We start from the raw sequence: 11,738 nt of genomic DNA, 5'->3' as shown, positions 1-11,738 counted from the left end.
TGTCTGGTGGGGATCTGTTCAAACCTTCAGATCTGTGGGATGGGGAGGGTCTGTGAGAAAATATTGACAGACACAGCAAAGTCTCAAAAGGAAGGAAATTCCCCTCAGCAGCACATGCCACAGCTCAGCTGTGACTGATTCAGGAGACTTCACAATAATTCAGCCATTCCCTTGGAGTCATCATTAAAGCTGCTATTTTTTTACCTTAAACTTTCCGGATAAGGGAAGTAATATCAGAAACAAGGGCACACATTTGGTTGGAGACCAACTGTACTGACAGCAGTCTTAGATTTTAACGAAGTAGGAAGAAAACAATTCCATTAGTGCCATGCTCCACTGTTTTATTTACTTTCCTCTATGCTTCCCAGAGCTTAACACCAGATGCTTCACAACAGTGCAAGCAATAATGTAAGGATCTATTTGAAAATGATCAAAATACTCTAGACATTCAAAATAATTAGAGCACAAAGTAGCCAACAAGTATAAAAAACAGTAACTAATTCTAAAATTAAAGAATTAAAGTGCAATGCATCGTTAAAAATGCAATGCACATAACTATGCTCCCTTTAAAAAAATAGAATGTTAAATTATATTCAGCAGATGGCTTTGACTCAGACTAAGACAGTGCCCTGATTGAAGATATGTAGGTTGGCTGGACAGAGACCCTATGACATACTAATTATCACTGTACTTACAGCGAGTTTGGCCGACTAGGTTTAATTACTTCTAGGTCAGGGTCACTCGAGTTCAGGTTGGGTTGGAGAGTGCTGTTGGAGTGGAGGAAGCTGTTGACATTTGAAGAGATGACCGATTCCAGGCTGGAGTTGATGATACTGTTCCTTGTCTCCTCTAAAAAACAACAACAAATATACATTAATATCATTAAGTAAAACCTATTACGTTGTTAGAAAGTAAAGAACAGACTTTTGCAAGGTAGAACAGTTTCTATTAATAGCTTATGTCTTTATGTTGATCCCAGGGAAGTACATGGAGTATATAGAAGTTTCTTCACGTATACTATTCTTTAAAGCTGAAACAATATAAAACATGAGTTCTCTTATTCTGATGATGCAAACACTTTTTAATTAAGGACATTTTTGGTAAGTAAAACATTCACCGGTTATCTCAGGCCACTAATATCATCTTACACTCAAAAATCCCGAAGCCCTATGCACACTTTAAATAAACATTCAAAATTATACACAGGGATCAATTTTCCCATGCCTGAAATTCGGCCACGTCTAGGGTGAAACACTGCAAAGCAACAGGATAGAATAGAAAGTAAAGAACAGATTACCTAACTGAAATTATTTAGGGAAAATGCTACTACCTAAAATGGTACTAGATTAACAATTAGAGCTATTTCCCAAGTAGCTCCATAGTCAATAATGAGATGTTCACATAAACAAAGAAAATGTTAAGACATTTTTTGTCCATTTTCCGTCCGGCTGTATTAACATCTTTTCTTGGAATTAGTGCTATGGTTCAGCACCTCCATTTTATGCCTCATCTGAAAGAGCATCTCTAGGACTACACTATACTTTTCACCTCACCATCCTACACCACAGAGGCACTGATTCTGTCCTGACTCAGAGGGAATAGTGCCACTGAATCACTAGCATCCCTTTTTGAAGCACCTAAATGTTTCTAAGGGCATATCTACCCTGCAGTGAAAAACCCCTGGTTGGGCCCATGCCAGCTGATTCAGGTTCATGCTAAGGGGTTGTTTAATTGCAGTAAAGACATTCAGGCTCGGGCTAATGACCGGCTCTAGGACCCTGCGAGGTGGGAGGGTCCCAGAGCTCGGGCTGCTTCTGCTGTCATGAAAGACAATGTAATCATGAAGAGAGGTGGTGTCCCTCGGATGGACTAAAAATCATAGAGAACACCTCTTTCACAGTTCATTTTCCAAAGCAGTGATTTTCCATTTGCATTGTACTAAAGGCTATCAACAAAGCTAATGAGAATTTATATGAATCACTTATTCCCAGTCTCTTCCAATCAGACATCTCTGCTGGATTCTCGGGAAAAACTTGTAATGTGCATCTATATTTTTGTACACAGAGGAACAAGGAACAGAACAGAAATCCAACATAAACAATATGAGTGGAACACCTCTGTAATATTAAAAGTTAATCTTGGATACACAACAGGAATAAATCCTGTGCAGTACTGTGAAATAACTTAGAAACAATGTTGTCACAACCATAATAGAGCATGGCATTGGGTAACCTCTTCATCACCACTTCAAAAGGATGAAGACTATATTAACAGAGGGTTCATGGACAAGGGCAAAAGGAAAACCGGGGTTACACATGCTAGAACTATGACTCAAGACTGTCAACAGCTTCTCTCAACCTGTCAGCTCAGAGACACACACACTTGGTTCATCTATGCTCTAGGTAATATTTTTACACTTTGTAACACTGGATTGGAACCTTTGTCATTGTGTCCAACCAGATGGGTTTATTTCCTGTTATTTTGCAATTCTGGTCTCCTATGCAAATAAATGTATATTTTATTTAACATAAATGGAATTGGATGCGGTGACACGTTTGAGTTAATTACCATTAGGACCACCAGAGACACAAAAACCTGAGTTGGGGCTATTGTAATAATCAGAACACCCTTTCAAAGCACAGGATTGCCAAAGGTGTTCTAGAGTAGGCCAGCCTGGGTATGGGGAAAGCCAGATGTGTAGCCTTGGAACCAAACTGGGCACACAAGAGATGGACCCAGATCAAGGTCTACATTTCTCCAAGGTTTATATTTGTTTGAATCCAGCGTTCCTCTCGCTCTGGATGTGTGCAAGTACTTTTAGAAAATTCAGATTAATTTGTGTTTAACAATATTTTGCAAGTGAATTTAATACTCATGGAAGAGACCTAGAAGTCCATGCTGGGCAAACTGTGTGGTTGGGCATCTCCTACACAGCCCTGAGAACACACTTCAATTCTGACCTGTAACCAAGACTGCACACGATGCTGAGCTCTGATTTTATGATGTGGACCTTGGCAAGTTACTTAACCTCTCCATGTCCATGTTTACCCATCCAGAAAATGGGGATAGTACTTTGGTAAAGCACTGTGTGCACATACAGCACCTTTCACCAGAATATCTCAAGTATAATCATTGCCATGTTTTCACTTCTGCATTTCCTTTGGTCTCCAATTGTTGAATCATATTGCCTTTGTTTTTCAGTAGCAATTTCACCCTGCAGGCTTCAGTGGAGCTACTCTGGATTTACACTGGCATAACAGAGGAGAATGCGGCCCATACAACATTAATACAAGACCCCTAAGGATCTGACACTTAACAGATAGCAGGCCAGCAATGGTGCAGCTGCACTGGTGGGCGTAATGCCAACATCACTGCTAACAGTAGGGGGTGCTCACGATAGGCAGATTTCAGAGTGATAAAATCCACCCTGTCTACACTAGCAGCAGCTGCACCATCGCTTGCTGTTACTATAATACAAATACTATTTTTTCTAGCATAGATGGATGCTCTGTAGGAATCAAAAGATGAATGAAATATTATGCAGACAGTGTAGAGAAGAAGGGGGCGGTGTAATAAATTAGAGGGAGAAGTAGCACCAGGGCGGAGTGCACCAATCCGTAAGGGCTTTTTGTGGCTGTTCCCAAAATGTCTCTACAATGTTCTAATATTCTTCATCAGATCCATACAGTGCAGTCACTGTATATTCCCAGTGTCTGGACAAGTCTAGGTTTGGGATGAAAGTTAGTGAACTAAAACTGCATCTGGATAGGAATATGGTGATGGCGAAGAAGCAACGGGAGATGGAGGTGGTGACAGATGTCCTTTCATTTGAGCGGGTAAGCCTGTGAACTGTAACTTGGGTTCACAAGCTCAGGCTGATATTAAGAACATAAAAACAGCCATACTGGGTCAGACCAAAGGTCCATCTGCCCAGTATCCTGTCTTCTGACAGTGGCTAATGCCAGGTGCTCCAAAGGGAATGAACAGAACAGGTAATCATCAGGTGATCCATCCGCTGTCACCCATTCCCGGCTTTTGGCAAACAGAGGATATTAAATCATCAGCTACTACTTTATGTCTAGTAAGCAGCAATGCACAAGAATGTTTTTCTCCATCTTTACTAGACAAGGTGACTGACATTTCCTTTCAGATGTGGATGTCACTACAGTTAGCCATGCCTGGATTAGCTCCATACTGGAATACATTTTACTCTGCATGGGACTACCCTTGAAAACTACCAGCAAGCTTCAGCTAGAGCAAAAATGCCAGCCTGCTTAATGAATGGTGAAGCATATTACACAAGCACTTCATAGATTGCACTGGCTTCATGTCAAGGTTTGATTTTGATCAATAAAAGCCCTCCATGGGTTGGGTCCTGCCTACCATAGACTCACTCTCTCTTTCCAGCCTGGCATTATGATCACCTGGAATGTTCCAGGTAACAATTGCTAAACTTTGTATGTCTGGGCAGGGAGTGCTCACCAGAGGATCTTCAATTCCTGAATTCTCTCCTTATCTCCTCCCCACCCCCTTGGTCTAACCATCTGTTGACTTGCAGAGCACACTGCACAGCACATATTGTTTCCTCAAGTGTTCCTTGAATGGGCAGAATCTTAATCTTTTGTGAGGTGGAAAGTTTTTCAGTTTACTGGTGACATGGTCAATTTGGATTTATTTCTGTATGTGTTTCAATTTTTAATGTTCATGCTTCTGATAGGTGCACTATACACGCTGACAGCAAACATTATAGAGGGCTGAGGAATCCTTGCCCGGAGGACAAACAGCACCTCGTCATGTTTTCTTTTTGTTATGTTTCAAAGATTATTGGGTAGGTTTAAAACAGTGTCTGGTTTCATTCTTGTAAATACAGCATCATAAAACTAGTACAGTTATTAGAAAACTAGCCCTATCCATGTGAGGGTTGCATGTTATGCCTCTCAGAAAAGCAACTTCTGGAATACAGCCACTTTTTACAATGTTGCTGTATTATTAGTTATTATTATTATTGGCTTATATTAATGTAGAGCCTACAGGCCTCAGCTGAGATTCGGACTCCTGTGCTCATCACAGCGCAAACACACAGGAAAAACAGTCCCTACGTCGAAGTGTCCACAGCCTAAAAAAACAGGACAGAGAAAGGCTGAAAAAGTTAACAAAGGCACAGAGAGGTTCATAGATGCCAAGGCCAGAAGACACCATCAGATCATCTCACCTGACCTCCTGGATATCACAGACCAATTAAAGCAAAGTGATGTGACTTGCCCAAGTTCACAGAACCGGTTATGACAGAACTGTGAATAGAACCCACATTTCCTGACTCCCAAACCTGTGACCCTTCCACTAAACCACACTGTCTTCCCAGGCTGCTGTAACTAACCAATTTAACACAAATCGGCAAGGACAAATGCCACAGGGATCCTGACACCCAACCGTTTTTTGCAGAAACCACTGGCAACGCGGTTAGAGCATAAGACCATTGGCTATCATTGTGAGAAACCTCCGGTACGTCTATCCACCTGTCATCCCCCCTGTTCTTTGCACTTCTGGAAACTAGGAGCCATTTTCTGTTCTCACCTACACTAAATTGAGACTAAATCTATTGTCATTTATGCAATTACGTAAGTGTCCTTATGTGTATTGTAAGAAAGAAGTGTCTGGGGTTGGAGAAGTAGACTGGTCAGTAGTTATAGGCAACTTAAAGCATCACTTTGGTACAGCTCAGAGAGATCTCAGCATAACAGGAAGGAAATGAGGACGGATGAGACAAGAGAGTGCACAGTGACGAGTACGGTGGGAGCTTATACCGTCGCTTCATTTTCAGCGCCATTGGTTCCCATTAAGGGTATGTCTAAATGTTGAACAGAGAGTGTGATTCCAGCTCGAGTAGACGCACTTGTGCTCGCTCTCATTGAGTGAGTGCACCAAAAAAACCAGAAGATAGCTCCAGCAGCAGGAGTGGCTAACTGCCCTGAGCACTTAGCTAACCTCTCCAAGGGACATGCTCTCAGGGTGATTAGCCCCCGCCCCTTGTGCTGCCACAACTGCACTATTTTTAGCATGCCAGCTTGATGACAGCTCACATGAATATGTCTCCTCGAGCGGGGAATCACACCCCCAGCTCAAAAGCATAGACACCCTACGAGAGGTAACGTAATGATCTGATGCAAGAGGTTTCTGAAATTCAGTCAGGCTTGCTGGGGAGAGAAGGGAAATTCTTTGTAATGAAAGGGGTCATCCACAGAAGAGAAGACAGAAGTGAGAAATTGGTGTGACTGTTCCATTCTGGTGGCATTAAAAGAGCACTGAACTGGGGATACATTAAGAAGGAAATTAGTCAAATTTAAAGATTTAAAAATAGGCTGGCCAAAGTCATACCAGATTGTAGTATTATTTTATCTAGGGTATTTTTATTTTTTTAAAATGTAATCTCCCCCCAGCGCAGATCTGGAAAGGCCTGTATTTCATTAGATTCTGTACCTGGACCTAACTGAACTGATACCAATGGCAGGCAGTGAGGAGTCTAGATTTCTGAGTTAGTAGATCATCATCTCCACCATGCAGCTTGTTATTTTCAAGCACTTTCTGCCCGAGGCTAACCTGTGAAAATAAGGCCCTTGAACCTATCAAAACTGTGTCAACTGCCTGGATAATTTTGAAGGGGACTACCAGTATGTATTAAATTGAAATAATTCCCAGGCAAGGGAGCTGAGGATGTTTCACCTGAGGAAGCTGGGAGAGAAGTTGTTTTTGGTGTTTTTTAATTCTTTCCCCCTTTTTAAAAGGCCAAAACTCTATTTTGAGCACTTAAACAGTGTAAGTTAAGGTTTCTTCATTGTGATAGTTTAGTTGGCCAGATATCTCCAAAAATGAAACAATAAATAGCGTAGAACAAATTCATTTCTGTTATACAGAAAGCAGAAAAGTCACTTTATAAAGTGCCTGTCTGATTCAGCGGGCATTTGGAGAGCCACACCTGGAAAAGTTCTAGTTCTGGATTGCTGGATAATAAACTGTACAGTAGCTTAGTCGTGGCATGCCCAGAGGTTATGATAACATGCCCTTGTGTTGAGCAGACTTTCCCTCTGTCTGCAGCACTCCTTGAACAGCCCATAACAGACAGCTAAGATTTTGTTCAGCTCCCGCAGATAATAAAGCTTCCATTAATAAATCAAATACACAAGTTTCCTTTTCAAGATCCTACATAAAATATCCTCCTGGCAAAGGAAAAAAACCGAAATGCAGCCCACACGTAAGGGAGGTTTGAATCTTGTGTTTTCTGCAATCATCTCCCTCATTTAAAAAAAAAACCAAACCAAAAAAACCCACTTCAGATTAAACTCTTCGGCCAGTCTCATTTCACGCCTTTTCTGTCCAATTGCAAATAATGCATCACCAAGTCCGATTTCACACTGGTTTAGCTAGAATCCCTTGCAATCTATGATAAAAAAGCATTGCAAACAAGGATTCAGTTGAGTTTTTCCTAAATGTCCAGCTTCTTCTGGTCATGCTTCTAGTAACTTTCTGCTTTTGAAGAGTCAGTGCAAAGACTGTTGGATGAGAACTTGGCTGCAGGGTACTATGATACAGGTTATCCAAAAACAGCATTCAAATGGTGATAGAAGTGCCTTATTATATCAAAGTAAAAGAACAAGATGCTAGAGCATTCTCTATAAAGTGGCGAGAAATGGTAAGGAATGAAATGTGATAATAAAACAGGTTTCTCTTATTTTAAATCCACGTACTCTACATCTGGTTCAAATGCAGCCAAGGTCAGTAGCAAGCAAAGGTTCATAGATTCATAGATTTTAAAAACAGAAGATAGGAGCCTGTATAAGAAAAAGACCCAAAAATGGGGACTGTCCCTATAAAATTGGGACATCTGGTCACCCTAAATTCGCTACATCCTTTAAGTTTTTCCAAAGGTTAAACTGACCTCAGTGTCAAAAATGTGCATCTCATTTCCATTTTTAAGTTGCTTAGCTCTTCAATTTCCAGCCATTACCTCTTATTATGCCTTTATCTCTAGATTAAAGTGCCCTCTCCAATTAAAGATCTTACTTGCAGACCATGATCACCTTATCTCATCTTTTTGATCAGCTAAATAGATTGAGTTCCTTAAGTATCTCAATGTAATGCAGTATTCAAATCATTCTTGATGCTCTTCTCTGAACCATCTCCACTTTTTCCATCTGTTTTGAAGTGTGGACACTAAAAATGACAGGCTGTTCAGTGCTCTCAGCCCATTTTCCAACAGACAGTTGACCACATTAAAAAAAATCCACAGAAGTTACCAGTACTAGCTGTGCTGATGGAAGTGTGAATTGAGTTGCCACGGTCTGATTGAGCCATGGAGGCAGAACCACCACACAGAGGGGAGGTAGAACCACCATACAGAGGTGATCCTTCCTAGTCAAAACTCTGACATTTTAGGTGAGCTGAACCTGTTCTGTGAACAGAGGACTAACATTTTTAACAGACACTTAAAAAAATGTGTGTGGCGGGGGGAGGTGTTCCTCAACCCATCTTCACTTTGTTCATTGGGTCTTTAGAACCAGGGATGCTAATGCAATGCAACATGGCTGCTAACGCATTAGAAACCGGCAACACGCAGCTTCATTCCCAATAAAACAAACATTCTCCAAGCAGCTCTGTTCCTTTAAGGATTAAGGGCCAGATCCTTGGCCACTACTAAGGCAAAGCAGCCAGAAAGGTACCCAAATGTGGCATTTGAGGACTCTCTTGGCACAGGGGGAAACTCATGTAGTGTAAAGCCAACATAATTATGCTACTCTTTCTCTTCCACCTTGGGTACATGGGGGCGTGTCAGGTAAGCAGATTGGTGTACCTGGAACATCTTGGGTTCTGCTGCCCAGGGATCACAGAACTGTCTCTATGGGATCATCGGTGCCAGTGGAACAGCCCTTAGGACATTTGGCTTGTGGACAGGGACTTTCAGATCCTTAGACGAAAGAGTCAAATACTAAATAGTAGTGATAGTAATGGATTGATGGTCGAGGAGATTTTTAAACTGAAGTGGGATTCCTAGGAGGGATGTAAAACCTGATGGCTGAAATGTCTGTTTCTTTTCAAGGGAAAACATCTATTGATGTCCAAAAGCATCTCTCTGAAGGCTGAACTGGGTGGTTGTCCTTGCTGCAGATGTTCTGCTCCGAGTTAACTAACATATCCCAAGCAGCCAATAGAAAATAGTATGGAGGGTCATGGAAGACAAGAGTGCAAAACTAAATGAGATGGGGAAGGGATATCAATTTTCTACACTACTATTTTTATACAGCCTAACTTCAAGCCCTTGGGGTAAGAGCTCGGGGATTAGACAAGCTTTAGCTCTCTCTATTAATATGATGTTTTAGAAGCCTGGGGCCCCCTCATACTATAGGCTATGTATCACTCCTATTGAAGTTAATGAGCGAGCATCGTATCCTATGGTGTGAGAACTGAGCCCCATCAGTCATGATCAGAAACCTTCTGAGTAGATAACAGCATTGTAACACAACATTGTACAGCACTGTAACACAACTCACTGCATCTAGGATTGACATACTTACGGTTTTCATTGGCCTGTGCTGTGTGGAAGAGTGTTAATGGTCTCTCGCTGCAGGAAGGAGGCTTGGAATCAGTACTCTTCTTACGAGATAGTAACAGCAGCTGCGAGTTTGGCGGTAGTGTCTCTGGCACAGTGTTAAATATCTATAAATAAAAGGATGGGGGTTTGATGGGCTTGTTCTTCTTTTGTTTTTTAAAAGAAAGGTCAAGTGTTGCTATGAAACAGGGGATGGAGGGGACCTCAGTTATCAGCACAGAATCACAATAATGAAAGAAACAGCCTTTAACAGTGTCATGTTAAATTCCACCCCCACCCCAATTCCACCCCCTTTCTCTACTCCTCACCAAAGCTTTTTTTGCTAATTAGCAAAACACGAGTAATTCTCGTAGCCTCATGCCCTTCCCGCTTAGAAGGCCGGCTTACGCTTAGCAGCTAGCTGTGAAAGTTGACATACAGAAAGTAAAATTAAATAGATATCTATATATTTAAATCCGCATGCTCTGCAGCTGTTCCCCATAGGCTGGCAGTTCACAGGGTCTAGTGAAGCCAACCAGCTTGTGAATTTCTTTGTAACTCCCATGCACAGCTGTCTGAAAACTAAGTTATCACATTTTTCCTAAAGGGAATGGAATTTTTGAACGGGATGAGCTGAAACAGCAGCATTTTTGGAGCTATTAGTTTCTGCACGGGGGATCCCTCAAGGCTACTCTTTCAAGGGCTCCCCTAGCAAGAATGCATTAAACACACACTTCAGTGCCATTTTCTGCTCTAGCTCTTTGGGCCCCAACTCTTCAAAGGCTGCTCAACTCTAGGACTGTAGAAAATGCTATTTCAAAAACACCTCACTCCCCACGCCTCCAGGAATGTAAGACACTCAGCCAGGACACAACTGTAATAGTGCTTTCAGATTTAGCCAAACCCCTGTACAAAAGCTAAAACATTCTGGCTGCCAACTAGTATGAATAGCTGCCAAAAACTCATTGCTTTATTGTTTTGTGACAAAAAAAACCTCCATGCTAATTTTTAAAAATAAATGCAAAAAACACAGAAGCCTTAATTAGCTAATTTAAAGTCACGTCTCTCCTGAAGGTATCAAAAAGCAGGGTCAGTGGTAAATGTTAGTGCTTAGAGTCCTTTAAAAAGTGCCATTTAAATTACTCTAATTAGCTGGGAAGCCAGGAGTAAGTAGGCCTTGCTGAAGATCTGTCTTGGTCAATGTAAGTCTTGACCAATACTAATACTTTGGCTACACAAGTGCCAGGGTGATTTTTGCACTTTATGTCCATGAAAATTCAGGTGGCCTGATAATTCAACTCGACCTGCTGAAGTGCTGTACGCTTCACTCTGAGGATGGCACATATTTGGCTCTTTAAAAAAGCTGATCTCCATTTTCTGCTGCAACTTTATCCAGGGGAAACCAACCAACAGTAGCTGACCTGCATGGATACTCAAAGTCCTCTACATCACACAACTGACAGCACATCAACCAAATGTCCTATCTTTAAATACTGCTCAAGCATAGCTTGTATATACTAGGCCAGCGTTTCTCAAACAGGGGTCTGCGAGGGTACTCCGGGGGTCTGCGGGACTCGCTGATTAACTCCTCCTCCCTCCCTCTCTCCCTCCCTCCCAGTGTCTCCTGCACAACGGGGAACAGTTGTTCAGTGGGGTGCAGGAGGCACTGGGAGGAGCGGGGAGAGAGCATGCTCAAGAGAGGGATGGAAAGAGGCATGGAAGAGGAAAGGAAGAGGCGAGAAGAGGTGTGGCCTTGGGGAAAGGGGTGGAGTGGGAGCGGGACCTGGGGCTGAGTGGGGGGTCCGTGAAAAAATTTAAATCAAAATGGAGTTGCTAAAGTTTGGGAACTGCTGTACTAGGCTAGTGTTTTTCAAACCGTGGGTCGTGGCATGTAAGGCGCTGAGTCGCCTTGCTCCGGTCAGCACTGCCAACTGGGACGTTAAAAGTCCCGTTGGTGGTGCTGCCCAGCTAAGGCAGGATAGTGCCTACCTTTTCTGACACCGCGCTGTGCCCCGGAAGCGGCCAGCAGCGGGTTCAGCTTCTAGGCAGGGGGGTCATGGGGCTCTGGGCGCTGCCCCTACCCCAAGCACCGGCTCCACACTCCCATTGGCCAGTCATCGGCCAATGGGAACTGGGGGGGGAGGGCGCGGTGGCTCCA

The 11,738-nt window shown here is 42.5% G+C and overlaps 1 protein-coding gene across 15 annotated transcripts in view; it reads right to left on the bottom strand.

The window, feature by feature from the left end:
- Nucleotides 1-11,738, bottom strand: part of ARHGAP26 (Rho GTPase activating protein 26) — a 327,129-nt gene that overhangs the window by 85,420 nt on the left and 229,971 nt on the right. For 12 of the 15 annotated variants that reach the window (XR_012160231.1, XR_012160232.1, XR_012160233.1 and 9 more), the window contains 2 exons: nucleotides 9,567-9,708; nucleotides 696-849 (listed from right to left, as the gene is read on the bottom strand). Coding sequence is in view for 8 of the 15 variants with exons in the window: in XM_073355711.1 (XP_073211812.1) it covers nucleotides 696-849; nucleotides 9,567-9,708 (296 nt within the window). In the remaining 7 variants the exon portion in view is untranslated. The remainder of the gene's footprint in view (nucleotides 1-695; nucleotides 850-9,566; nucleotides 9,709-11,738) is intronic. The other 3 variants (XR_012160237.1, XR_012160235.1, XR_012160236.1) reach the window with 1 other exon arrangement.

This window comes from Lepidochelys kempii, chromosome 8 (assembly GCF_965140265.1).
Source record: "Lepidochelys kempii isolate rLepKem1 chromosome 8, rLepKem1.hap2, whole genome shotgun sequence".
Lineage (NCBI taxonomy): Eukaryota > Metazoa > Chordata > Testudines > Cheloniidae > Lepidochelys > Lepidochelys kempii.
Note: the sequence above shows the minus strand (reverse complement) of the source record. Positions and strands in the feature narration are given on the sequence as shown.